The sequence below is a fragment of the Haliaeetus leucocephalus genome, unplaced genomic scaffold (assembly GCF_000737465.1).
Source record: "Haliaeetus leucocephalus isolate CR32 unplaced genomic scaffold, Haliaeetus_leucocephalus-4.0 Scaffold555, whole genome shotgun sequence".
Taxonomy (NCBI): Eukaryota; Metazoa; Chordata; class Aves; order Accipitriformes; family Accipitridae; genus Haliaeetus; species Haliaeetus leucocephalus.
In genome coordinates, this window is record NW_010972991.1 from 16,242,125 (window position 1) to 16,267,687 (window position 25,563).

Genomic DNA, 25,563 nt, shown 5'->3' on the forward strand with positions numbered 1-25,563 from the left:
CAAAAGCATATAAAAGAATTAATACATCAGTATACCATATATACACTTTTTGCTAGGGAAATTTAAGTTCTGCAATCAGTTTTCTGGCCCTCTTCTCACATACATACACACAAATAATCTATATTCCTCCAGGAAACAGATACTTGATTCATTACTGAGTGGAATGAAAGGATATCAGTCTGAAGCCTAACTTTGGTTTCTAAACATCCAGACATTTCAAGGATGTTTTCAGTAATCTGGTTTAGCTCAGTCATCCTATGATTTTGATGAAATTCCATAGTAATGAACAGCCATAGTTTTTTTGCTCCCTCTTCAGCAACAAATACGTATATGATATATGTATTTCATACAACACTTGGCTGCTGTGTGAATTAGATCATCACTACTGATAAATGGATTTTAATTCTCATATACCTTTTGTACTTATTTATAGACTGTTTCTGCATGCTCTCCATGGCTGCATCTAAATTATCTGCTGCAGCATTTCACAACCTCCCCCAGGGGGACCTGATGTCCCAGTGGTCCAGGCTAAGGGACCTTTCCTTTGCACAGAAATGACAATCTACACTGATGACAGCAGTACCTATCCAAATCTTGCCCTGACATCTAACTGATAGGTATCTGGACAAACATCCAGACCTGGAAACTCTGGAGCACATGTGGGCCTGAGAATACATAGAGACTATTTCTATTTCAGTGTAGTTCTTGCACAGATCTTAGATCTTTATTATTCTGTTCAGTACAGTGCACCTCACTAAAAAGTCCCCACTAGATACAGTGTTACACAATCACAAAACAGTGCAATATTTCTGGAAACCAGGGGAAATTATTTTCGTGTTAAATCACCAGTATATAGACTAACAAAGAATATTTTTGCTTTTTAAACAGATTTTCAAAAACATGACAAGGCTATTCTTAGAGCTTTACCGCTCAGCAAATGGCTCTAGAGTAAATTTTAGTGGGTATGGCCACACTCTTTTCCCCTTACCTATAATGGCCCGAATCTATTTCAAAAAAGGAAGGTTGAATTGCTTCTTTGTGAAGGCTTTATAATACATGTTCTCTCACAGAAAACTTATCTATGGAGTTAATGCAGTGCCCTCAAAAGCAAAGGGATCACTGGGTCCCTTCCCACTCACTCAAGCGGAAATAGGATGAAGCATCAGGTTTGGAACAATGCTCAAACTATTTAAGATATTTGAGAGGTACCCATAACGTGCTTTGCTCTTTAGGTGACAGCTGCATGTGCATGAAGGCAGAAAACACTTGGAGTTAAGCCACAACACAGAGGAAAACATAAGAGCTATTTCATAGAAGTGGACCTCTGCCATTAAGTCAAAAAAATATTGGGTGTGTTTTTCTGAAGGAAGCTATAAGGAACAATATGAATGAGAGTTTGGATCAAGAGATGGAGAGGCACAAAACAATGCTGAGAGAGCGCGGTAGTGGCCTTGCCGGGACAGAAAATAACAAAAGAGATAACCTGAAATTTTTTTTCTTGTTCTTTTTTAACTCCCTTTGTTGTTATATGTTAGTACACACTGACTTATATTGGTACATTTAACACTAAGCAAAGAGTGGGAAAGGATGTGCGAAAAGAGGAAGGCAGGGAAGGAAAAAAAAAAGTGGATCTGTATTTCTTGGGCTTTTTAGCACTACGATAACTTACGTGTCAGATGATAACATCACATGCCATAATTTCTTTCAAACACCTTTAGGGATTAATTTACAGAAAGGAGATGCCACAGAAACTAGTTCTCAGTGTCAACACTGTCTTGCATATAAGAAATACTAGAGAGATCTAAGAAGAACAGTGTTGGGAAGAGCTAGTATCTTCAACTTTATCTTATGCAAAATTCTTTCTGGGAATCAGAAAATTAGAGCCCCTTATCCAGTAATGCTGTTTTAAACCCAGGTTTTCTAAGGAAATATGATTAAAGTGACTGTGTTGTCTGTCCAGTCTCTCTCTTTTCAATGGTTTAAAAAATCAGTTCAAATCTGACACAGGAGTAGAAAACTAGAGCTATTTAGTTTCTAAAATTGTTTTGAAAACAGATCCCTGGAGAGAGATCTTATGAATGCCCTTTTGAGGAAAGACTGTAGTATGAGTCATTACTGAATCTCTTTCATGTGGGACATCATTCACACAGCACAGACTGATAGGGGCAGTAACATTTTTACTGCTTGCAGAACAACCTATTCCAATGATCCATTTTTCAAGAATGATATCCAGAAAATCAGTGGGTTCCTGTCATATTTACTAATAGGAAATAATACTTATGGCATTGCTTTATAAGTGATATTAACATTTAGGAAAGGTCTTAAGTCATAGCAGTGAAAACAGAAATATTCTATTTTCTCATAAAACTTACACTGAGGAGAAAGTTCCCATTTTCTGAGTCTAATGTGCCTTTGAGGTGCTTCATGTGTCATTTCCCAAGATGTATAATTCTATTTAAGTGCAATGGATTACAATAATTACCCTTATTAAAGAAATCTATGTGCTTAAAAAGCTTGGCATGCAAACAAAGTTGCTATAATTTCACTAGGCAGTTAACGCACTATGCATTAGAAAAATTTGCTCCTTGGCTGCTGTCTAAAGGCTTCTGTAGCATAAAATGAAGCTTTGCTGTGTACACCTGCCAACAATGAGGTAGACTTCATTCAACCACGTTCTTTTGACCAACTGAGAAATGTAGGAAAGATAATTCAAGTAAAGAAAAGGGGACTTAGATCTAGATTTGTGTGGACATACCACATACTATTACAAATGGCTAATATTGAAAGTTCATTCACAAAACCTTTTTTGTTTTTTTCCAGTAGAGTTCTAAAAACATTTGCTTTAATTAAAGGTTTGCTGTTGGTTTTTTTTCCCTCTGTAAAAGTAGCAGACAAGACATCTTTGCTATGCTCCCAACTAGCAAACAGCTCCTGGAGAAAGCCATCACAGCTTTGTTTTTTCTCAATTCTTCTCTCACCAAAAAAAGCTTTGAGAAATAAGTACCAGGAGAGTTCTGAGTGGCTTATAGTACCTCACAGTAAATCTGCAGTGGTCATGAGCAAGCCAAGTGCTTCATCAGCACTCTGAACCCTTTCTGGCCATCCAAACCCTAACTCACTAATTATTCTTGGTAGATGCTTGGTATCCTCGCCAGTGAAGCTATCTGTCTACCCAGACTGTCTTCTGATAGTGCCAGAAATAGATTATTCCCAGAAAAATAGGGTGTTGTATGTCAGAATTAGCTCCTTTCTGAGGTAAGAGAAATATAAGATGGAGAGAGTAAATTAAGAGAGTAAATCCTACAACCTATTATCTTAACAGGAAACAGAAATTACTTATACATGAAGTTTTCTTTACATGTACATATACACAAACATAATCATACACACACACATCCAGTTAAATATGTACAACAATATTTTAAAACTGACATGAAATAAAAGTAATTTATGAGATTATATGAGTTAAGGAATAGATATGTACTAAAACCAGGGTTCTCAAGGTGCCTTATAAGCTATTCATCTTAAAAATATCCTCTGCAAAAAGAATATGCAGCCAGATGAGGGGAAAAAAGCCACCAAATTAGATAAAAGAATTAACTATGCTCGTCCCAATCACATGTGCATAATGGCATAATAATCACCCTTTATTAGAATCAAACCAAGAAAAAAATCATCACACAACCCCAGCTGCATGGCAGCCCACAGCCTACAGCAGAGTAGAGTGAAGGTGACAGCCAGGGCACTGGCTTTGGCTTATTGCGACCAACTAGTCAACAAGAGCAAGGTGATGGGCAAAGCTCACACAGGAACGTTCCTTCCTGCATTACCCTGAAATTCAGGAAACTTCCTCAAGAGAACTGCAGACAGGTCTCTGTCTGTGTAAGTAGGCTAGAAACTCTAGTCAGATGCTTCCATTTTCCAGAGAAAAAGGAAAAATTTCTCTACTTTACCTTCAACTTCAATCACTGCCTTTTCTAGTTTTTTTCAGTCAGGAGAAGTATCTTTATACAGCCTTCCTAACATACAGTATTCCTCTGTAATCTCTTCACAAACAAGCAGAGGGAATACTTAAGCAAGTTAAATGACTAATAAGCTGAGTGTAAAACAAACTCTGAAATCTGATCATCGATTAAAACAGTCTACTTAAAGCAAACTCAAAACGGGTATTAAGCATATTTATATTTTCCCAAGTGATAATTATTCCAGATAGTCAGGATCAAGCTGGGCATGTCAGCTTCCTATGTACTTTACAGTACATTTTCTTAACTGTTTGTGGCCACCTACACTATGGATAAATTTTAGAGGAATATGTTCCCAAAGCTAAAGCAGAAAGTTCTTCAAAACAAATGAGAAAAATAAGACATTAGAAAAGAAATTAGAGCAAGGCATCTGTATACATATGTACTTTAAAGCCAATGGTGGAGTATGGCAACTCTAAGCACCAGATAGTATTCTTAAAAATATACCATACTGGCCAACTGAGGGGAGTCAGACTGACAGACACCTATGGCAGGAAATTTAATATGGTCCTTATTGTCACTGAAGACCCATGTGCCATACGTACAGTAGTTAATAAAATGGCTCAGGCCTGTTCTCTGACCTTGACAGCTTGCATATGGACAGCTAGCTTACATTCTTCCCAAAACAGGGTTTTCTCAGGCATGCTGCCTAGAGGAAACAGATCCCAACCCATGCTATCTCCTGAATTGTGCCTGGGCTGAATCAGGGGCACCTTATCAGTGTGTCCAGCACAAAGCTATGCCAAGGAGGACACAAACTGTTTAAATGATATGGATGATCAAGACTATGTCCCAGCCCTGTCTAGCTTACTGGTATAGACATAGCCTTAAATTCCTTGATGATACTACAAATCTCAGATTGCTTTCAAATTCTGATATTCAACAGGCCAGTTCTAGCCCATAAGCTTTCTCTGAGTGCTTTTAAAGAAAAACAGTAAGCAAGTACAAACCTGCTATTCATACATAGCCTTCTGGAAAATGCAATGTCATATTTCCGGATTTCTTAAAGGCATTAATCTACAAGATTTCTTTGCAGAGCCCCACTTGTTTTCAAAACAGGGAGTGCAATTATTCTCTGGAATCAAAGTTGCTGTCAAGGTTTTCCAGACTCCTACTATAGCAGATAATCAGAAACTACCTCGTTTTTCTCCCCAGTTTGTCAATATCTGTGCTGAATTACAGAAAGATTAGAAAACATTGGCAGAGAAACTCTCCCAAAATCCTAGGACTGGCTACCTGGGAAACGATCCCTTCTGGATTTGATGCATAGCCAGAAGGGAACACCATAAAGCACCTAAGGAAATCTTCATAGTAGGGAGGGAGAGAAGCAGGTCTCATAAGAAGATCTTTGCTTTAGTCTTGACATCTCCGGCTTTAGACATATCATTTCCTTGGTATCTGACCAAGAAGGAAAGCAACTGTTTGTGAGGTTTGGGTTAGGAGAGGGAAGATTTCATAGTACAAAAGGATCCTGCCCTCAAGGCAGAGAAACTGATTGAAGCCACTTTATAAACGACAGTATAGCTGGTAACTCTTGTACCAGGTAAGATGGACTGCACTGTGGGCAAATGCTTCAGATCCTAGATAAACAGGTTCCAGATAAAAACTTGGTTTAATCGACATTTTTGAATGTGAAGAAGTAAAAAAAACACATCAGAAACTTCATCCAACCTCTCCCAATTTCTGACTTATTACTGCTTTAAAAATATTTCATAATCTTACAAGAAAATACTAATTTTAGATTGATAATATTGTTGGCTGCTTTTATATTTTCCATGAAGCAGTGGCAGACACGCCGAATCCTCATTTTTCATATGTACCAAATGGAAAGTCTCATCCTGTTGCCATAGTTAAAAACCTGCAGTCTTTGGCTGCAGCTTTTGAATCAGTTGCAGAGTTGGAAAGCATCTCACTAGTTGGTCAGATTCTTGCCTACAGAAACAGGAACTTCTTATAGCAACTGGCTGATTAGCATGGTAAGTGCCAAATTTCCTCAGGAACCTTTTGTTTAGGCCAGAAAAACAAAACAAAACACAAACTAAAAAAACCCACTGACACCTGGGAGTCCTTATGCTTTATCGTTGCCTTTTGAGATTTACAATATGTGGCAAACCAACCAGAATGGGGTTGGAGCAACTGAAGACAATGACTCCCCTGAAAGCTGTTACGGCTATAAAAAGCAATTATGAAGTCCCGCAGGTTAAAGAACCTCATTAAGATTTTTGTAGGCATCCTATGCTGTCGTGCGGGGCAGTACTGCCCATTCTTTCTGTACATTAAGCAATCCAACTGGCAGCAATGAGAAAGGCTAAGCTAGGAAAATACACTGACTTAGTCTTTCTCCATAGACAAGAAATACAAACGACAAACAGGGTCAAACCCAAATCCTAGAACACCATGGTCACTCAAAAAACACAGATCATATCCTTTCAGACATCCTCCGCCACCATCTCATTCTTCTTTCCTTGACTTGTCAAAATTATAATTAGACTCTTGTAAGGTGAATACCTCTCTTTCCCTGTATCTCATTTGTTAAATAATATCACAATCCATCTGCCAGCTCAAAATAAGTCCCAGTGCCAGGAACCCCAGACCTATAGCTTAGCTAGTGACTCACTGAACTGAAGAGTCATTTCCCATAACCCATAACTGCTACCCAGCAGTTTCTCCTGTCTCTTCTCCCTGCTCTTCCTTCCATCATCTTCCTCACTAACATACCGGCAAGACAGATGTTTTGTGTTGGTAGATGTAGAAAAGCTTCCTCTTCCCCCTTCACTAACCTGGTAAGTTGACATCACATCAGCAGGAGTTCTGCAGGAGTAAAGTACTGCTAAAGCTATATAAAACCGACTTTTAAATCAGGCCCTGGCCCTGAAGCGTAACAGGCTGTGGCAGAAAGTAGCACAGGGAGCAGTACAGAATCCTTACACCCAGTGACTCCGTAATCACTAACAAATTACAAAGAACATCACTTATTCTACAAAGAAGAAATAAAATTGCTATTCTATCTGTTTCTAAGTAAGACTGATAGACTAAAACTATTATGAAAATCTTGATTTTTTTTTTTCATTTACTAACAAATACACTTTACTAAAACCAGTATTATGAAGCACAGGCATTTTTCTAATCTGTAATACTACTAATATTTTTAAATGTGAAGGAGAATATATCAATACTATCCATCATACTGTATATTGTTAGTGGGATTTTTGAGGGGGTTTTTTTGTATTTTTGCAGTTGTCTTTACAGCAGAATTGGAAATTAAAACACATGATCTTGCTGCTCTGTCAAAAGTGTATGTATTGGAGAATCAGATTTACACTTAAGTCATTTGGTGGATCTTGCAGGTTTCTTTTTCTCCCAATGCAAAGTCAATATTACCACTTCCTTGTCATTTAGCTTAGTTCTCTGGTAATGATCCCTAACGAAAATAAAGCACCTGCAATAGTAAAAATCCACTTTGCCAAGTGTGGAGTACAGCTGTGTGCTGTGATGTTCTAGGGAAAGGATTTTAACAATTTTTCAATTGTTGTAATAGATAGTTTCTAATACATGTCTCTTGTGAGACTGGAAGACCCACTGAAGACTTTGTTTACAGCTTTTTACAACCAGGAGAGGAATTTTAATGCCATTCTTAATAGACCTCTTAACTCAATTTGAGAGGCTCTCATTTCATTAATTTGCTGAAGAAATTTAACAAAAACAGCATTATGGGGACAGCTATGATGTAGGAAATAACATTTCCATGGGAACAATGCTTCCGGCCAATGCATGTACTCATCTGCCAATTCACATCAAAGAAAGAGTCTGCAGGTTCGAAATTATAATGACTTAGTCTCCTGAGATTCACTTGGTCAAAAATTATCCTATTAACTCATTTGTGATATAAATCTCTAATAGCTACTGGACTGACTTAATTATTAGGTTTATTTTATTGAAATTTTAACAGGAAAGTTGGTGAGAAACAATAAAGCAATGATTATAAAGTATTTTGTTATGTATATTGCTTTTCAAAGAAAACTTGTGTGCACATCTCAAAATAAAAGTAACAATAGTTTTATATGAAGTATCTGTTTCAAAGGTCTCTCATTACAAATCAGAAATACCTCACCTGTTACAGCACATAGGTTGATTTGAACCTCATCTTCCCCACTCTGCTAGATATCAAGCTCTGCACACTGCTTTATTATTATAAATTAAAAGATGTATAGCTTTTTCCATATCATGCCTAGCATGTTTTTTTTAAATAGGAACAAATTTCAAAATCGTTTGGGGTCAGGCCATTGGGTTACTTACCAAACATTGTCACAACAAATGCATGGTGCAGAAAAAACACTGTAACAGATAACTGTTTCCAAACACTAGCAGTTGAATTCTTCACAGAGATTCAGAGATTTTTGATAAAAGTTCTCACAGTCTCTGAGAGAATAATTGGCCATTTTTTGTATAAAAATACAATTTACAACAATTTTTTAATTTATAGCAACTTTTAAATTTAATGTTGTAATGAAAATTGTTATATTCATATTCATATTCATCTACTGTTGATAAACTTTCAAGTTTTCCTTTACAAAGTTACAGAAAAGCTTTATTACTCTGCTAACAGTAGTGAATCCTTGCAGAAATCCCTTCCTTTGATGCAGTGAAGTAAACCAGCCATTTCCTATGTGTGAATGCAAAAGAAGGCTAGCAAAAAACCCTAGCTGAGGTCCAAAAGTCTTGCATTAGTCAGCTGTCATATTAATTTGTAAATACACGCAGTCCATATGAGCTCTGAAGGCTGGGCAATACAGTAAGTACATTCCAAACAAAGACAGAGTCTGTTTTGAATAACATCCAAAATCTTTGAGTTTAGAAAGCATCTTCTTTAACCCAGCCTGGCAAAGAAGCAGCTGCATTTGTAAAAGCAGATTAACCACAAGCTTGCCAAATTAAAACTGACAGTGAGCAACCTGATTTAACTGAGGGTGTCTCTTACAGAAATATACCTTGCATGTACTTAATCTGAAAGTTAAATGTTATTCAAACATACTGTTGAATTACAGTCTTCCAACAGAGATGGAAGAGAGGGGCCATTCTGTTTTCTATATTAACATGGCTGACTAAGACACAAGCTATACTGCAAGCTTGCTTAGTGCTGCCCAGATTTGTTCCTTGAAGGCCTGAAAAGACTCTATGAAATGAAAAGCAAGCAGTGAATTGATAAACCAGACTTTAAATCCACTATGTGTCAAAACCTAAAACCACCAGAGAAATAATGTAAAATCAAGTCAGGAAAGTGAGAAAAATTTCAGACTTGAAGGCAGAAATGCTCAAAAATATATAGAGGTAAAAGTGATCATTTATTGCCTCAGGGTAAGAGGAATCACGATTTATCATCTTTACTTGCTAAACTGAAACTAGCTATAAGGAAGATTTTCTTATTTAGAAAACACATTGACAGCTAGAAAACTCTGGAAGATAGACATGCAGGAACTGGATGCGCTACTGAGATGACATTAAGGGGAAAATAACATAATACACAGGAAAGAGCCAGATGTCCTGAAAAGGCTTTATTTAAATAAATTGCTGTAGTCAATATGGATTTCACTATAGCTGCATGTATACTTCACTCATGAAAGACTGGATTGCTTTGATTAGTACTGTGCAATGTGGATATGCTCATGCTTGTTGTACTGCTTATGTGCATGCGTGTGGCAGTGGCCTTCTAAAGAATTAAAGCAACTCTGACGTTTCCTTCATTCCTTGTAAATTCAGGTTGCTTGAGGACTCAAAAAAATCAGGGTCAGAATAGGCACTGCTAACATCTCACAAACCCATAGCATCTCTCTGAATTGATCTTCTGGGACTGAGAGCTAAATGGACATGAGCAAGAGATCTGAAGCCATAATTACCTCAACCAAAGAGACATTATCTGGGACATCATGATCTTGCCTTGTCTGACTTCTGTCACTTTGACAAAATGACTTTGAGTCACTTTGGGCCTCTGGGGGAAATTAGAAAAGCATACAGAAAACTTAAGACCATCATAAAAGAAAATGTGAGGAAACGTGGCTTACATCTTTCTGAACACAAGTCTGCAAATTTTGTTCTTCTGACCTGGGGAGGACACATCTATGACCAGAACTCCCTGCTGAGGCAATGTACACTTTGTACACCATGCACCTTTGATGCAAAGGCTCCTCTTGTTTACCTTGGGCCTCCATAGGAATCATGCTCCTGTTATCGCTACGATCTGGGAAGTGCTGGGCTCCCAGTGGTACTTGTAGGGAAATATATAGGCTTATTTCCTACTAGGGGCCACCTGATGACCCATCTCCCACCTTGTTTAGGTAGCACCTTATGGACTTTATAGACTAAGATGAGTATGAACACCATGCAGGTACAGTGATAGTACTGAACCAAAATGTTCGGATGCTTGGTCAAATAACATTAAAATCAGATAGACGGGCAACGGCAAACCACTGGGGCATCATCTTACCATAGGTATTAAGTATGCAATAGTAAGACCAGCACTGGGCCCCTGACCCTTAGTTAAAATATCATACTTGCCAGATGGGTCTGGGTCTGGCAATGAGTTTCAAAGGCACTGGCACAAAACCAGTAACTATGTTTTAGAAATACTTTTATGAAGTACAAGAAGGAGTTTATTTTTGTTTCTTAGAAGGCTAAGTGATAAGCTTATTAATTATTTTTAATGAAGTACCTTTAGAGGAATCAGAAAATGAACTTATTAATTTTACAGAATCTTCACTTTTCTATTAAAATAATACTCAGGCAAAAATATTGAAAATATGCAGCACTAAGACAGACCCACGGAATCATAATATCAAAGAAAGAAAAGCCTGATAAGCTTCAACATTCAATTCCTTCTTTTTATAAGTTTCTACCCCACTTTTAGTTGTTGCTATTGCTATTGTTGTCCACAGACCTGTTGTGCTCACTCCTGTACAAATAAAGATAAAAAAGTCTGTCTATTGAAGAACTTATGATTCAATCTAGTTTTAAATATCTTGAGAAAATTACTCTTTTTTAAAACACTTAAAAGTGTTAGAACTATTTTCAACATTTATATTTGCTTCAAATCCTCATTTTAATTTTTCCCTTCATCCCTACTTCACTGCACGTCTACAAGGCTTTCCATCTGCATGTCTTGTTTGGGTTTTTTTTAAAGTGCTGATGCACTGTTTTTAAATAACCTTTAGTAACAGGAGCACATCAGTACTTTCTGGATCACAGGTCAGAGTTGACTCAATAGAGGTTAAAGCACAGGCTGCATTTCATGGAGAGGGAAGCAGTCTCAATGATATTGTGTTGCTGTCAAAGAAAAAATGTCTCAGTTCCCTGCTGGGCACCATATATCAAAGCTGCAGACTGTTTCAAATGAGGTATTTTCACCGTTCACCTGTTAATAATGTGTACTTCCAAATTCATTACTTTATTATTTCCCAGTGGATCAAAATGAGTTTACTAGCTGTAAAGGAGTCTATACATCTTTTATACTTACTCCAAAGTAACAGGAAAAAATGCGTCTCCAAGGGTTTGATAGATGGTGACAAATAACTTAGAAACAGGTGACTTTGCTAGATTTCTTAAATGATTTTTATTCTACTCTCAGTACAGATTTCACAACAAAGATATGAATTCATATAATTCCTTTCTGAACCATCAATATTTTGTATCCTTCTCCATAATATTTTTCCAGAAGTCACAGGTAATTTTCCTCTGCATGTCATCTACGAAAGTGTAAAAAAACAAATGGCCAAATTATTCACTCTGTGTGTTGCTACAGACCCAGTAGCTACATGAATTCACAGCTTTTGAAGATTTGCCTCTCTGTGGAATAGTAAAGTTAAAAAGCTTACATCAAGAAGTAGTGGCTTTGAATCTATGCTTCAAATGGGAGAAGAATTTGCCATGAACTGCTAACAGACTCTACACAGCCCAATAATACTAATGAAATCTTACTGAAAGAAAGTTTGGTTTAGGTCCTTTGATTTCAGAGTCACAGACTGGCAATACATAAGCAGCTCTCTGCTTATCTAGTCAGAAGTATGCAGAAGAGATATGTTACAGGGACACAAATTTGCTGCTTTTTGTTAAAGGACTCAGTCCGTCATAACTGCCCCAGCTGCCTGAATAATGAAACATTTTGCAGCTGAAAAGAACTGGTGAACATTGTACTGCAATCTGCCATCCTCATCCCAGGAATGGCAAGGTCACTTTGTTGTGATGTTAAAAAATTTGTTACACCAACATCTTGGGTTGAGAGCTGCAGGAAACTGCATGCTGACATGTTTTTGCTGAAAAATTACATGAACATTGACATATCTGTACCCAAGTTCTCTCTCCCTCCATGGCAGAAATCACAGTGGGTGAACCTTATCCATCTGTCTATACATATACAGATAGATAAAGCTATTGGGAACACAGACTGCCTGTCCTGTAATTTTGCTAAAGGACCTATCATACACTGGGGAAAGAGTCTCGGGCTACAGCTTTCCCTTACAAACATATGGCCTGTTTGGCTAGAAAGGTTGGGCACAATTAACTTCCTCCATCCAGTAGTGCAGTTGGAGCAATCATTATAATCATTCTGAAATAGCTTTAAGAAACCAAACAGCACATGCACATTGAAAATAGTTTCTTGATGCTTGTTATCTTTTGCACAGTTTTTGATATTTTTACTAGAATATAGATTTTCAAAAAAAGTTACTGGCTTTCACCCCTGTGAAGGAGCTTGCACAGACTGAACTGACATGCTTTTTCATACAGCTTTGCAAAACACTGCATTTAACTGATAATGGCTGCAATCACAGTGGAAAGCTCATAAAAACTGAAATACTAGGTTTACAATATAATGAAAAACTAAGGAACAAATACTCATCAGGAATCAGTTTTAAAGCCTACAAATTAAATTCTTTAAAGATTTATTTTTAATGAATGACACAAAAAAGAACTAGAAAGTGAATTTCAAATGAATCTTTATACCCAATAAGGGAAGGGGCACAGAGAGCATGAAGAACCATCAGGAAGAGAAAAAGGTTTGTATCTGAAGAAATCCATTACTTAAAACTACGTCCTGCACTCTGTTTCTTATATCTTCAAGTGCCTCTGCAAAATTACATCGAGCTGACTTTTTCTACTACAAATTCTCCTTCCTCGGTTGTGTCATCTTCCTACTTAATCAGCTCTATTTCTTCTAGTCTCCTTTAGCATTCACTTCTTTTCTTCACATGGGCTGACATTGATTTCTTCCAATACATAGCAAAGCACGTGACTGATTCTTCTGTGCTGTCTCTGCATTCTCCTCTTTATACATTTCTCTCCCCTTGCCCCTGTCATGGGTGCAGAAATTTCTCACTGGATCTCTTCATCAACTGTTTAATTTGCCTAAGTGATCGTATGCTATCTTCTGGTCTCCTCTCCCCCCGTGCCTCTTTCCTTATTCTTACCTCTAGCTACCTGGTCATCACTGGCTCTTTCCCCAAATCATAGAAACATGTTTTAGTATATCCCTTTAGAAAGTAAAGTAGAACCTCTAGACTTGCTCTTATCAGTTCTGCAACTACAGCCACATCTCCTTTCTCCTTTTCATCTCTGAATTAATTGGACACATTGTTTTAAGTAAATCTCTTGAGTTCTTGTTTTCCAATTACATTTCAAGCCCCTTCCGAACAACTATCTTTCCCTTTTTGCATTCAGTTGAAACTACTCCTGCCAAAGTCTTTAATGATTTCTTAAGCTTTCAAAAGTACACTGTTTTCTTCTGTGCTTTGCTACAATTAACCATGCTCTAATATGTTACTTCCCTTAAATGCCACAGTTCATCCCCTCTCAATTTTTTTCTCTCTCTTTCATTCAAAATGTGCTCTAGTAGATTCTCATTTTCTGCCCACCCAGTTAACTGTGATGGTCCCATAGGGCTGTAGCACTGTCTCCTCTATTGCTGTCCCTCAAACATCATCCCTTCATCAACAGGACATCAAAACATTATCCCCTCTGCAATAAAAACTCCCTCTTGCCTCCCCTGTTTCCTCCTGCCTACACTAAAACCTCTTTCTTTGGCACCTCCTTGTGAATCACTGATCTCAACTCGGTATTGTTAAACTTAGTAATTCCCTCCAAGACCTCTCTTCTGCTCTTTCTCCCAGCCATGTGGATCATGTGTGTCATTAAGACCTGCTATTTGGGCAGGCCTTTTAATTCAGGCTTCATATTAGGTCCACTTTTTTGTGACTTGCGCATGCTTTCTATTTCACAGCTCTACCCTCTCTGTCCACTCACACAGCTAATTGTTTTGCTTACTCTCTCACCATTTCAGACACCAGCTACTGCAGTGCTTTTCTCCGGCCTTGGCAATTTACCTACCATAATCCCTTCCAGGATACAGTAGGAAAGATAAGTTTCATAGCCTTTTAATTTGGCTGTGTCACCTTTCTCCATACATCAGTAAAAAGCTATAATCTCTTTTATCTAGTTGTACATAATTCATCTTTATTTTCCAGTATTTTAGCAGTTGTGCCTCATTGCATTTATCTTCTCACATTCAGGACTGAGAGATCAGCTCCTGCTGTTCATCAGACTTGCCCCATCATCCACTTGATATATTTTTAGTAAGCACCTCCTGTTTTTTCCTCATTGCCTCTAATGCTTGAAAAGACCTCTCCAGAAACATTCTCAAAGCTATCTTATTTTCTTTCTTCAAATCTCCCCTTAGTACTCTCTGTTGTCAAGATGTCCTCACCTCAGTATTGTAACTATCTCCTGTCATGTGGAACATTTCTTAATTCTTCTGTGTGTTTCCCTCCCTGGACTCATATGTCATCTCATGATTTAGACTCCGTGTGCTTGGAACAGAGGTTGTATTTTTCTTCCATATTTCTACAGCGTGTAGCATAGCGAAATCCTGCTCTGTGATTACAATTGCTCTGTGTTCATATGATAAAACAAAACTATCCTGACTATCAGAATTATTGCTTAGGATTGATATTTAGAGAAATATTAAGGAAGGTTAAGATTTAGAGCAATCTTAAAGAGATTTCCTGCAATAAAAATCACGAGTGCTCACACATTAGATCTAAGAGTGTTTTTTTTGTCCCTGATATCATCAGGGAGCTGGAGTAAGAAATAATGTCAGGGAACTGTACATAAGGAATCCTTAAAAATTACAGAACAGGGAAGCTTGATCCATGCTTTCTGTTCACTAACATGTATTGCCAAGAAAGAACACAATCATGTTTTCCCTATAGGTTAACCATATGCCAAGGTTTAGTTTTACAAAGTTTAATGAAGGCAAAATCTGATGCTGCAGCTATTTCTGCCAAAAAAGATTTATTGATTTATTGTGCTCCAGTGCTCCAAAAGCTAATGCAGTTTATTATGCTGAGGGACTCTTTAAAATAGGCATGGGATGAATCCATGATGGATATCTGTCTTCACGGTCATTTAATTTACATTGAACCCACCTATGATCTCAGTAGATTGAAGCCCTTAGTGTGACTATTACCATTACTCATAAAGTATATAAGCACAGTGACATCAAGAGGTATGATGTATCCTTAATGAGCTAATTTTTGATGGTGGAGTGATTGAGAGCAGCCCCTGTGTTCCAGATTGCCCAGAGGAAAGGTGACTGCTGTTCAACTACAGATGCACCTCTGAAGTAAAAATATATGTTGAAAATTCCCACCTGCAATATATCTTTTCTTGATGCCCAAGATCTCAAGAACTAGATGATAATTTATTACTGTTCTGTGATGGATGAACTGGCTGCTTCGGTTCTGTTGGGCCTCTCAAATACGTATTGATATGTTTAATTATTAAGTGATGCTTTGGTGATTGTTTAATATTGGTGGCATGTCTGAAAACATATTTTGGAAAGCTGAAGTTGTTAACTTATCTTACAAGTACCTTATAAATTTCCAGGTATAAGGTATCTTATTAATTGCCAAACAAGCAAGCAGAAGGCACTGAATTTACAACAATGCTTAGGATCGATTTTGCCTTTGGGTTTGTCCACTGAATACACAGGTCATGATACTTCAGTATGTTACTGAGACACAATTATGTGTGTATATAAATATATACATATACCTATAGCTGTACCTATATCTATATCAGAATCAATCTGTGCTTTTCAGTTTGCTTCTTACCTAGAAGAATGTTCACACAATACTAAAGAGATGAACACTTATTGTACCTTGGGAAAGTGTTGAGGATTTCTTGGCTGGGCGAAGGCATGTGAGCAATCCAGCCGTTAGGTGGGAACGAAGCATAAGTTTACAAAATGCTGGAGCAGACAAGGACGCTGTGTCCTTGTACGCTGGGAAAAAAGAAGATAAGAGCCTGAAAAACAACACCTGGATGCTGAAGAATGAGATAAGTAACTGCTGGACACCTCGTGAAGAAGCTTGCGCAGCCAATAGAGAATAAGATAGTGTCGCGTGAAACGGGGTATTGTACCAATTAGAGTATTGTATAAGGCGCGTGCACAAGCGCATAAGATAGATAACTGTGTCAAACGTTGTGGTAAATGGACTTCACTTGATCACATTGGTCTGTGTGTGATGTCCCCTGTGGATCCTCCGCAACAGGAAAGGAAGGTGGATTTAGAGAAACTTTCCTTTTTATTCATAACTTACATACTAAAAGTGGTCAAAATGGGCAAAGTGAGCAAATAATACTAGAGGCTGGTTTCCATGTTGGGAGCCAAAATCTAAAACATGAACAAAAGTCACTGCACAGCAGTCTCTTAATAATATCTTGTTTGTCTATTAAGTAGGGACTCCTGACTTCTGCTGCTTCTTCCTGAAGGCAGAGAGCAGCTAACAAGCAGAGGAACAAGCTGGCATGGGGCACAAGAACTTGTTTTTCAAAGAGGACTTTTTGTGAGGGACAGTGTTTTGTCTGAAGACTAACATGAGCAAAAGCTGGAAAGCAGACACAGGGTCATGCTTTTTGAGAGGCAGGACTTCCAGATCCATTAAACTGGGCACTTAGTGGGAGCTGGGAGAGAAAAAGGTCTTTGAAATATCCTTTCCCACACTACCATTTAGCCAAGGCAGTCTTAAAGACAGCTGTTTCTAAACAACTGCTTTTGCTGAATTCTAAAATGCATTCACGAGTGAAGGAATGATGGCACTTAATGTATAAAAGCAGTCGCATGGCTATATTGGTCCGTATCACCCCAGACTGAACACTATGCATTTTGATACTCTTTTTGTACCACCTTTGCTTTGTGCATGTTCACGTGTGTGTGTACGTACAGGCATGTACACATGTAAGTTTATAGCAAAGGAAGAAAGTGGATTGCCATAGAGTGCTCTGTGCTTTCCCTAATACATATGAGCACAGTTTTACAGGTGTAAGTTATCTATGGATAGTGCAGAATTAGCAGGTTAAAAGAAAGTATTTTTTTCTGAGATTTTCTGCCATTCTTGTGTAGGTGAGAAGGGGTTCAAGAATATTCAGCAAATCTCAAACTCATTTTTTGCTAATGAAGAAAAAAGGTATGTTGTATTTCTCTTAATGCAAATTACATGGATTTTGCAATACAAAATATCACTCATTTACATTAAAAGTCATGGTTCAAAGTAATTGTGGTAAAATGTATAAATCCAGAATCTTATTTCATAAAACCTTAGCCAATTGTGCTGAAATGTTTCTGGACACATTAGAGCAGCAGATGTACACGACCCCCCACAATACAGCAACCCATGACAGCTATTCACATGGAATAAAAACAAAGGGAAGACTCTGCTTATCCATGTCGATTGTCGATCAATATGCACATTTATGAGCCTACACAAAGAAGATTACAAAAAAAAAAAAAAAATCCAAATTCTCTTCTTTAGTACTGTCACAAATGGAAGTAAAGATGGTTTTGATATCGATGAGATATCACTCAACAAAAGATTTTTCCCTGAAATAATAATTCAAGCAGGTAATATAATAAGGAACCTTATAATTTCTATTGTTTATTATAGTCAAACTCAAACTCTAGTCTAAACCAATTTAAAAAATAATATGCTGTAGTTGCATGCATAATAATGAGTCAAGTTAGTGTGCTGCATCATTTGGTATGCAGAACAAGCTCACTGAAGCTGAGAGTGAAACTTGCTTAAATATGAAAGCATCATGATTGAAAGCAAAAGAAGCTACAGGGAATATAGACAATAAGCTAAGCAAAAGGGAAAAAAAGGGATGACAAGTAGGGTCCTGGTACAGGAGGAAGAAGAATAGGTCTATAGAAACAGAAGTATATTTTACCTGTCATCCTCTTTCCCTTCCTCAGCTTGGTCTTCTTGAGTTTTTTCATCATGCCCTGATCCTTTGATTTCCTCCTTATCACAGTTCTCTGTCACCTCTTGCCCTTCCCCTTTTTCATTAATTTCTTGCTCCTTTGCTTTTTCTTCCTCCTCCTCCTCCTCCTCCTCTTTTTCTTCCTCCTCAGGAAATATTCCATTTTGTTCATCCCCTTCCAGCCCTCCCTCTTTTTTTCCCTCTATATCCCTTGTCCTTCTGAAGTCAACAAAAATTGACAAAGACATGCAAAAAGAAAAAAGAAAAGAATAAATTAAAGTTAAGGTCATGGAGAAGAGCATGCATGAACTCACAAGAAAGGAAATGCAAAAGAAAGGAAATAAAATCTAAAAGATGGAAGCAGTCATAAGTTAAACCATGCTGGCTAAGACTCAAGCCTACTCTAGAGAACCTTGGGATGTTTTCTTAGGACAGTGTCTAAGTCCCTCTTCAAATAAAATTTGCATGGCAATACATCACATTTAGAAATGTATACAAAACTGTATGACAGAAACAACGTGGCCCTAACAGTGCTCATATAAGTAGATGTTTAAACAATCTTTTCAAACACACGATTTCTCTCAAGAGGACAATTTTCTGATAATTAATATAGGCTGGCATTGAATTTTGCTGAGAGATGCAGATGGGTTACACCTTCAAGAAAAACAATCTTTCATTCGTTCTACAGGTAGAGCTCCTCTGAGTGTGCACAGGGCGCAGGCAAAGGCGATGTTGTGTTTTGCTCACAGATACACTGCGTACATCTTGTTGAAGAGTACTTCAATGGTTGTACGCTTACAGTTAAGTTGGACTAGTGTAAATATTAAATAAATTGAATTGGTCTGTGTAAGTATTAAATAAGACTTCTATAAAAGTTCAGCAGCTCTAATTTAAAAGGAAATTAAGATGCCTGTGACATTGCTGGCACAAATTTTCAAGTTAAACTGTCTTTTCAGCTACATTATTTTACTAAATGGTTTTCAGAAAGTACAAATCTAAGCGTATCTAATGCTTGCTGACAGCACATGTTTGTTATTTTAGGGTATGTTAGTATAACCCAAGATGACAAAACTTGGCTAAAAACAAATACCATGAAGACTTCAAAAAGCATTATATGAAGAAGACACTTAAACCAGTATTTTGCAATTTCCCTGCAAATTTCAAACTAGGCAAAACATTAATTTCAAACACAAATGTTCAGTTACTTAAATTACACGGCTATGGCTGGCACTACAGCTCCTCGCACTCACCTTATTTTCTTGTTTCCTCTTGGACGCTCTGACTGGACGGACATGTAGCTTGTGCTGCTGAAACGTGAAGCACTGCTTGTCCGTGACACAGCGGAGACATCACTGACATCGCTGTCTGAAGACTTATTGGAAACATTGTCTGAGCCTCGCTGAGGATCCCGTCCTGACCGATACTGTAAGAGGAAAGGGACAAGGATACAGATGTTGTCAGTGACATATTACCACAAATCAGCTATGGAGCTGGTCCCTGATGCTATCTAAACTGCCTTTGTCACCAGACTGCCTGAATTTTTATAATGAAGTTTTTAACTGATACAGAGTACAAGTTATATATTGGTTTCTATTAATTTTACTCTGCTTTGCTAGCCCATGCAAGCTATTGGCTCCTCAGCTTCTTCCATAGAGTGACTTGTACAAAACTTTCAGCTCTTCCAAAGGTTTCACAAACCTTAGCAAAGACATCTAAACCATCACAGAATATTCTTACTGCAACTGTTTCACCAGTGCACAAAGCAAAGCAGAGAGACTTAATGACTTGCCCATGATTACTGAGCTCATGAAAAATTGAACAAAAGACAGAATGTGCTTCATGCTATCTATAAAATACGTGTCTCTTTTGGGGCCTAGCCTATTTACAAGAACTTCTAGTTGACAAATGTTGATTTTTATTTTTTTTTAAAGTAAATAGATAGGTGAGATTATCAAACCAGAGGACAAAGTGATGTAGCTGTGCAAACAAACCATGCATGTTGCTGAACTGCTGGGCTGGGAAGTCTGAAAGAATGGGACAGGACTAGAGATAATTTGTACTGACAATGTACAAATACCTCAGAAACTAAAAAATTACAATAGTATTTGAACTTTTTAACAGTATATTCCAAACATGGAACTGGCAGGTGACTGATGGCCATATAAAATAAGCAATGTTTTGCAGAGGTATTCAAGTTAGATCTGAACAAAATATTATGGCTATTTTTTCTTGTTACACAAGTTAGCTCTAAATTAATGCTAAATCTGTGCCACTCTGCATTGCACTATGTGCAGATATAATGAATAGCAGAAAGATATTTTTCCCTCTCCTCTTCATACACAGACATTTCTGTGTATACAGAAATCTGATGAGTTACTATTGATAATCTTTCCAGAAAAATAGTACTGCAAGATGAATTGTCAGTGATCACCAGCTAGTTGATTGGCTGCCATGGAAAGAAGACAGTATGGAAAGATGTAAAGAGCAGCACAGACAGGACTGAAAGAGAACAATGGGGGAAAATAATCTGCATAATACATCAGTGGCTTGTTGAAATCTTGGGGGTAGCAACATTGGGCTCATCCACCTGGAGAAAATAATTCACAATGTAAAGTGGCAGATCTGTGTAGTCCTGCAGAAGAGAAGGGTGTCCAGGTTTGGCTATCAGATTTGTCTGTTTTTTATAGTTTTAGAATAACTGTCTTTCATGAAGTACACAGATCATTTCCTTCTGTTCTCTTGCAAGGAATGTTACACTGGGAAATATTCTGAAAGACTGTGCAGTGTCTAAATAGCATTTCAGAATAGCATTTGAGTGCTTATTTACCATAAATGAATTTTACACTTAGAAGTAGTAAGTTATTTTGCCTATTTTAAGACACAGAAATGAAATAAAAAGAAAAAATGCTCATGCAGGTTACGCTGTACACATGTTGCAGACAGTGACCAAGCACAACCTGAACTGCACGCTTACATAAAATGGTTGCACATGCTGCAGCTGGCTTCCTGATCTGTACTAATTTACAGTATTTGTGTCCATTGACAAACCACTGGAGCCCACCCCAGCCTTTAAGTGTAAGAGTGCACTTAGCCAGACATAAACTCACAGAGTGTCTCTGTGATTACATTTAAATGTTGTAATATTTACTGACTGTTTTTACTGATGCCTTTAATATCTTTGCTTGATAAAGAAGACAGTACATATTATTATTGATATATTCATTTGGGAACATAAAAACAATGATAAAACAGCTGTCCTGATCAGCAGAGATAATAGAACATTATACCAGAATAAAAGGATTGTTCTTTTTCAGCAACTCCTTTTAAAAGAGCAACTACTTAGCCCTTTGGAGAAGAAAAAACCAACTATGTCTGGTGAAATGTGTATATATTGAATCCCATCTATTCAGTTCCACCCACCTAACTCTCCCTAGAATAATTCTGCATTGAAGACCAAGTTATGAGTGCAATTCGTGTTGATTTAGCCTAAAACTACCAAGACTGGGAAGTACAGCCTGGTGTACTGGGCTACCACCACGCACTACAGAAAAGGCAACGCAGAGCTGCCCTCAGGCCTTCAGTCTTTGCTGAGGCTCCCAGCCTTTGCTGAGGCTGTGCGAACCCTGTGCTGCCAAGGCTACGCTGCTACTGGCTCCCGACAGAGCTAACGTACAGCCCAGCTGTGTGTGCCTACAGGAACAGCTGTCGTGTTGACAGTGGCTAGTGACCTCAGGGTAGACACACTGCTAGCATTACAGACCTAATGCGGCTATCCTTTGGGAAAATAAGATAGACCGTAGTGTCAGACATAACGATTGATGGAATTGTTAATTACATTCCAATTAGGGGATAGGTAATTACTTGTGGTGACTCATAGAATAACAGACCTCAACCTGCAGATCCCACACTCAGCTTGCCAAGCAGTCCATGGAAATGAGCCCTTCTAAATTAAATACTTGCAAGCAACATGAAGCAGCAAAAGGTAGCAGCACTGCACAAAGTTATTCTAAAGAATCATTCTGCAGCAAACTGAAAGCTTCAAAAACCCATGGTTTTGATTTTGTGTCTTTCATTTCCACACCTGGAGAACATCAGTTCTTAAAATACGTTTTTCATAGCAAAGTACTGTATGTAACAAATCGACATTTTCAGAAATAAAACAACCTTACTGTATTTTTTTTTAAAGCTAATGCAATAGTAATAATCTAGTGATATATGGTGAAGATTGATAATTGCTATGGCAAGAAAAGCAACTTAAAGGTAAATCATTTCAGATATATAATGTGAAAAAAGATCATCAGATCATTACCTTGTCTCTTTTTTCTCAGTTGTATGTAATGGTACTTCCCATCGAATGTTTTCAATTGGGTCAGATGGCACAGAAATATTATTTGACCTTTACTATTTCAGGATGTTTTAGATTTCAAATTGGGAAAGTTAATGGATCCTTCCATTAAATCTGAATGTCTTAATATACAATATTTGTTTTTAAAAGTTTTATTTGCACATTGTCTGAGTTACAGTCTCAGCATCTGCTAGCTGCCTACCAAAGTACCATCTAGAAACTGAACCTAAATTGTCTTTCTTGCTGGACAAAGCTCAGACACCTCGTATTCATCCATTAACTCCACTCCAAATTGCTCTTTATTCTGCTGCTAAGGTCTACTTTTGAATTTATATCTGACTTAATTTTGTTTAGGAAATGGATTATACTAGTGAGTGTATTGCATGTTAGTGTTTCAGTAACTGCAGCACAGAATACAAAAGGAAACATACTGCTTGTCTGACAGAAGCCATGTTGGCATTTCAATTTTACATTTGTTTCTTAAATTGCAATTCTATATAAGGCAGTTTCTGAAGTTCTCCTTTGCTCTCTGCCTCAACAGTAAAATGGCACTGCCACTGTGCGAATATTGATTTTATAAAAGTATTAGCTCTTTTCATGTCATACATTCTGACTGTAAAACGAACCATTTTTGCATGATTTTGTACTATTCTTTCTTCAGTTTTTGTGTGGCTAAAGTTGCCCCAAGGATTACATCATCATATATTTCATATACCTCCTTGTTTCCTTCCTCCAAATTTCACTTTCTTTTTTTCTAAATGTCACCAACTGTATGATAAGGTCAACTATTAGACTGAAAAGGTCATTATTAACCAAGTGCCATCCACCCATTATACTTGAAACACTGCTACCATTTCCAATCCCTCTCCACTGCTGTCCCTACGTACCGTGCTGTAGGAGCCTGCACTGTCTGAATGCACGCTGCTGGGGAACTGCAGCCCCTGGGGCTGGATCCTGGCGGTGGCATGGCCACATGTTTGGATCATCAGATCCAGCAACTACCCTGTATGCTCCAATTTCCCACAGAAGAAAATATGGGCACGAGGACAGTAAGGGAGCCTCATGTGCACTGAGAGCTGCCCCGGTTTGGACAATCAGGAGGTCCAGGCTGTGGTGAAGTGCACTTGCCTACTGCGTAGGTTAATTAAATACTGTTTCTTTTTAATTTTTTTTCTTTTTTCTTTTTTAAATAACAGCCACAGCAGTAGGAAAATTATCTCCTGACTTTTCCCCATGCTGGAATTATATGCCTCTTTTACTGGAATAAGGTTAAATTTTCATTTCCAATCCAATCGAGACTCATATAACATAGGCAGCATTCTGGACTTTACGACCCATAAAGCAGTAAGACTAGCCAGCCTCTTCAAGCTGTTCCAACAATAGGAAGTCTGCTGCAAGCAGAAGGGTTGATTAAAAGTCACTTTTGTATTTTTAATAGTAAGCTGATTTTGTCATATTTTGCTGTGTTGAAGAATGGGATAAATTTCATTATTACAGATTCTATCAAACAAGTTTTAAAGTTTCTAAAAGCTCTTTCCCCTGCATTAGTAAAATAATCAGCTGGAGACCCTAACAAAGTGGCAGTTAGGTGTTTGTGCCAATATCTTGTAGCTGCAATAGATTACTGTAGTAGCGAATTCGAGATTATTAAAGCTGAAAAACAAATACCTGCTTTGCTTTCTAATACAACCTCTGCAAACATTTTGACCTCTTTGTGAACTACCACTGTATGACTGACAAGCCACATGGAGCTACAACTGCTCTGATACTTATTTCTCAAAAGAAACTGTTTTGGAACTTCTAATTCAAAGGGAGTCTTAAAGTGTTTTATATTGCTTTAATCTATTGTTACCACTCTTCCATCTTGGACTATACAGTCATGCAGTTGTCCAGGCAATTGAAATTGTCAGTGATTTCCAACCGTCTTTCTATTTTATTATCTTTTTTTCTTCTGTTTTATAGTCTACTCATCAGTTTTTATTTGCTAGCATTTACATAGGAACATGCAAATCTGGTCAATGTTTTTACTGATCAAAATGTTGGGAAGATGTTTCAGACAATTGTCCATTGTGCTCCTAGAAGAAGATTAAAGAACCATTCTGGACTGTTTCAATAGTTCTTTGCCCTGCTGACAAAAGCTCTTGAGCAGCCAGAGCACAGCAATTGTATGAAAAGTTCTGTAATTCCAACTGTAGCTTTTGGTGCAAGTTCACAGCCTCTAAAGGCATTGCAAAGTTTAGTTACCACACATCATTTTAATGAATGTTATTGGATTGTTTGATTCTTCCTAAAACCTTTGTTAATGGCTGCCTAATGAAGTCTGCCATTAAAAATAAAACCAAATACTTACTAATATTTATAACAACAACATTACATTTATATAAAGCAAAAGATTCTAAGCCCTTTTTAGAAAATACCATATACAAATGAATACATAGAGAGAATATATGTTTAATCTGTAGCTTGCATACACACAAACCCAAGATGAAGGCTATGATGAATCTGCCCTTGCATGTAATTCATACTTAGCCAATTCAATAATCTGTGCGTACATTTGTCACTCCTGTCAGGCTCCATCAAGGCAACTGAGGTACATCTAGCCAGGTCAGACTTTGCCAGCCCTGCTTTAGCTATCAGCTGCACATACATAGCATCCATCAGTCCCTTGGGAGATTTAAGGACTGACCAGGGACATTAATTCTTGCACTGCTCTGGTATTAGGTATATAATAAGCTGCACAGTTGCCTTGGGCTTCTCAATGTGGAGCTGTAACCAGTTCTAGCTCAGACTAATTCTTGGCTGCTGATCCTGATTTCTGCTTTTTAGTCCGGGATCCTATCCTGTATTCCTCCTTTTTATTCCTAATTCTTGGATCCTGCTTTCTTAGCCCTG

At 37.7% G+C, this 25,563-nt stretch overlaps 1 protein-coding gene across 5 annotated transcripts in view; it reads right to left on the reverse strand.

The window, feature by feature from the left end:
* The window catches only part of RIMS2 (regulating synaptic membrane exocytosis 2), a 487,588-nt gene that overhangs the window by 57,327 nt on the left and 404,698 nt on the right, over nt 1–25,563 (reverse strand). For 2 of the 5 annotated variants that reach the window (XM_010577008.1, XM_010577009.1), the window contains one exon: nt 19,577–19,749. The exons of the other annotated variants lie outside the window; for them this stretch is intronic. In XM_010577008.1, the coding sequence (XP_010575310.1) occupies nt 19,577–19,749 (173 nt within the window). The remainder of the gene's footprint in view (nt 1–19,576; nt 19,750–25,563) is intronic. 5 annotated transcript variants of the gene reach the window in all.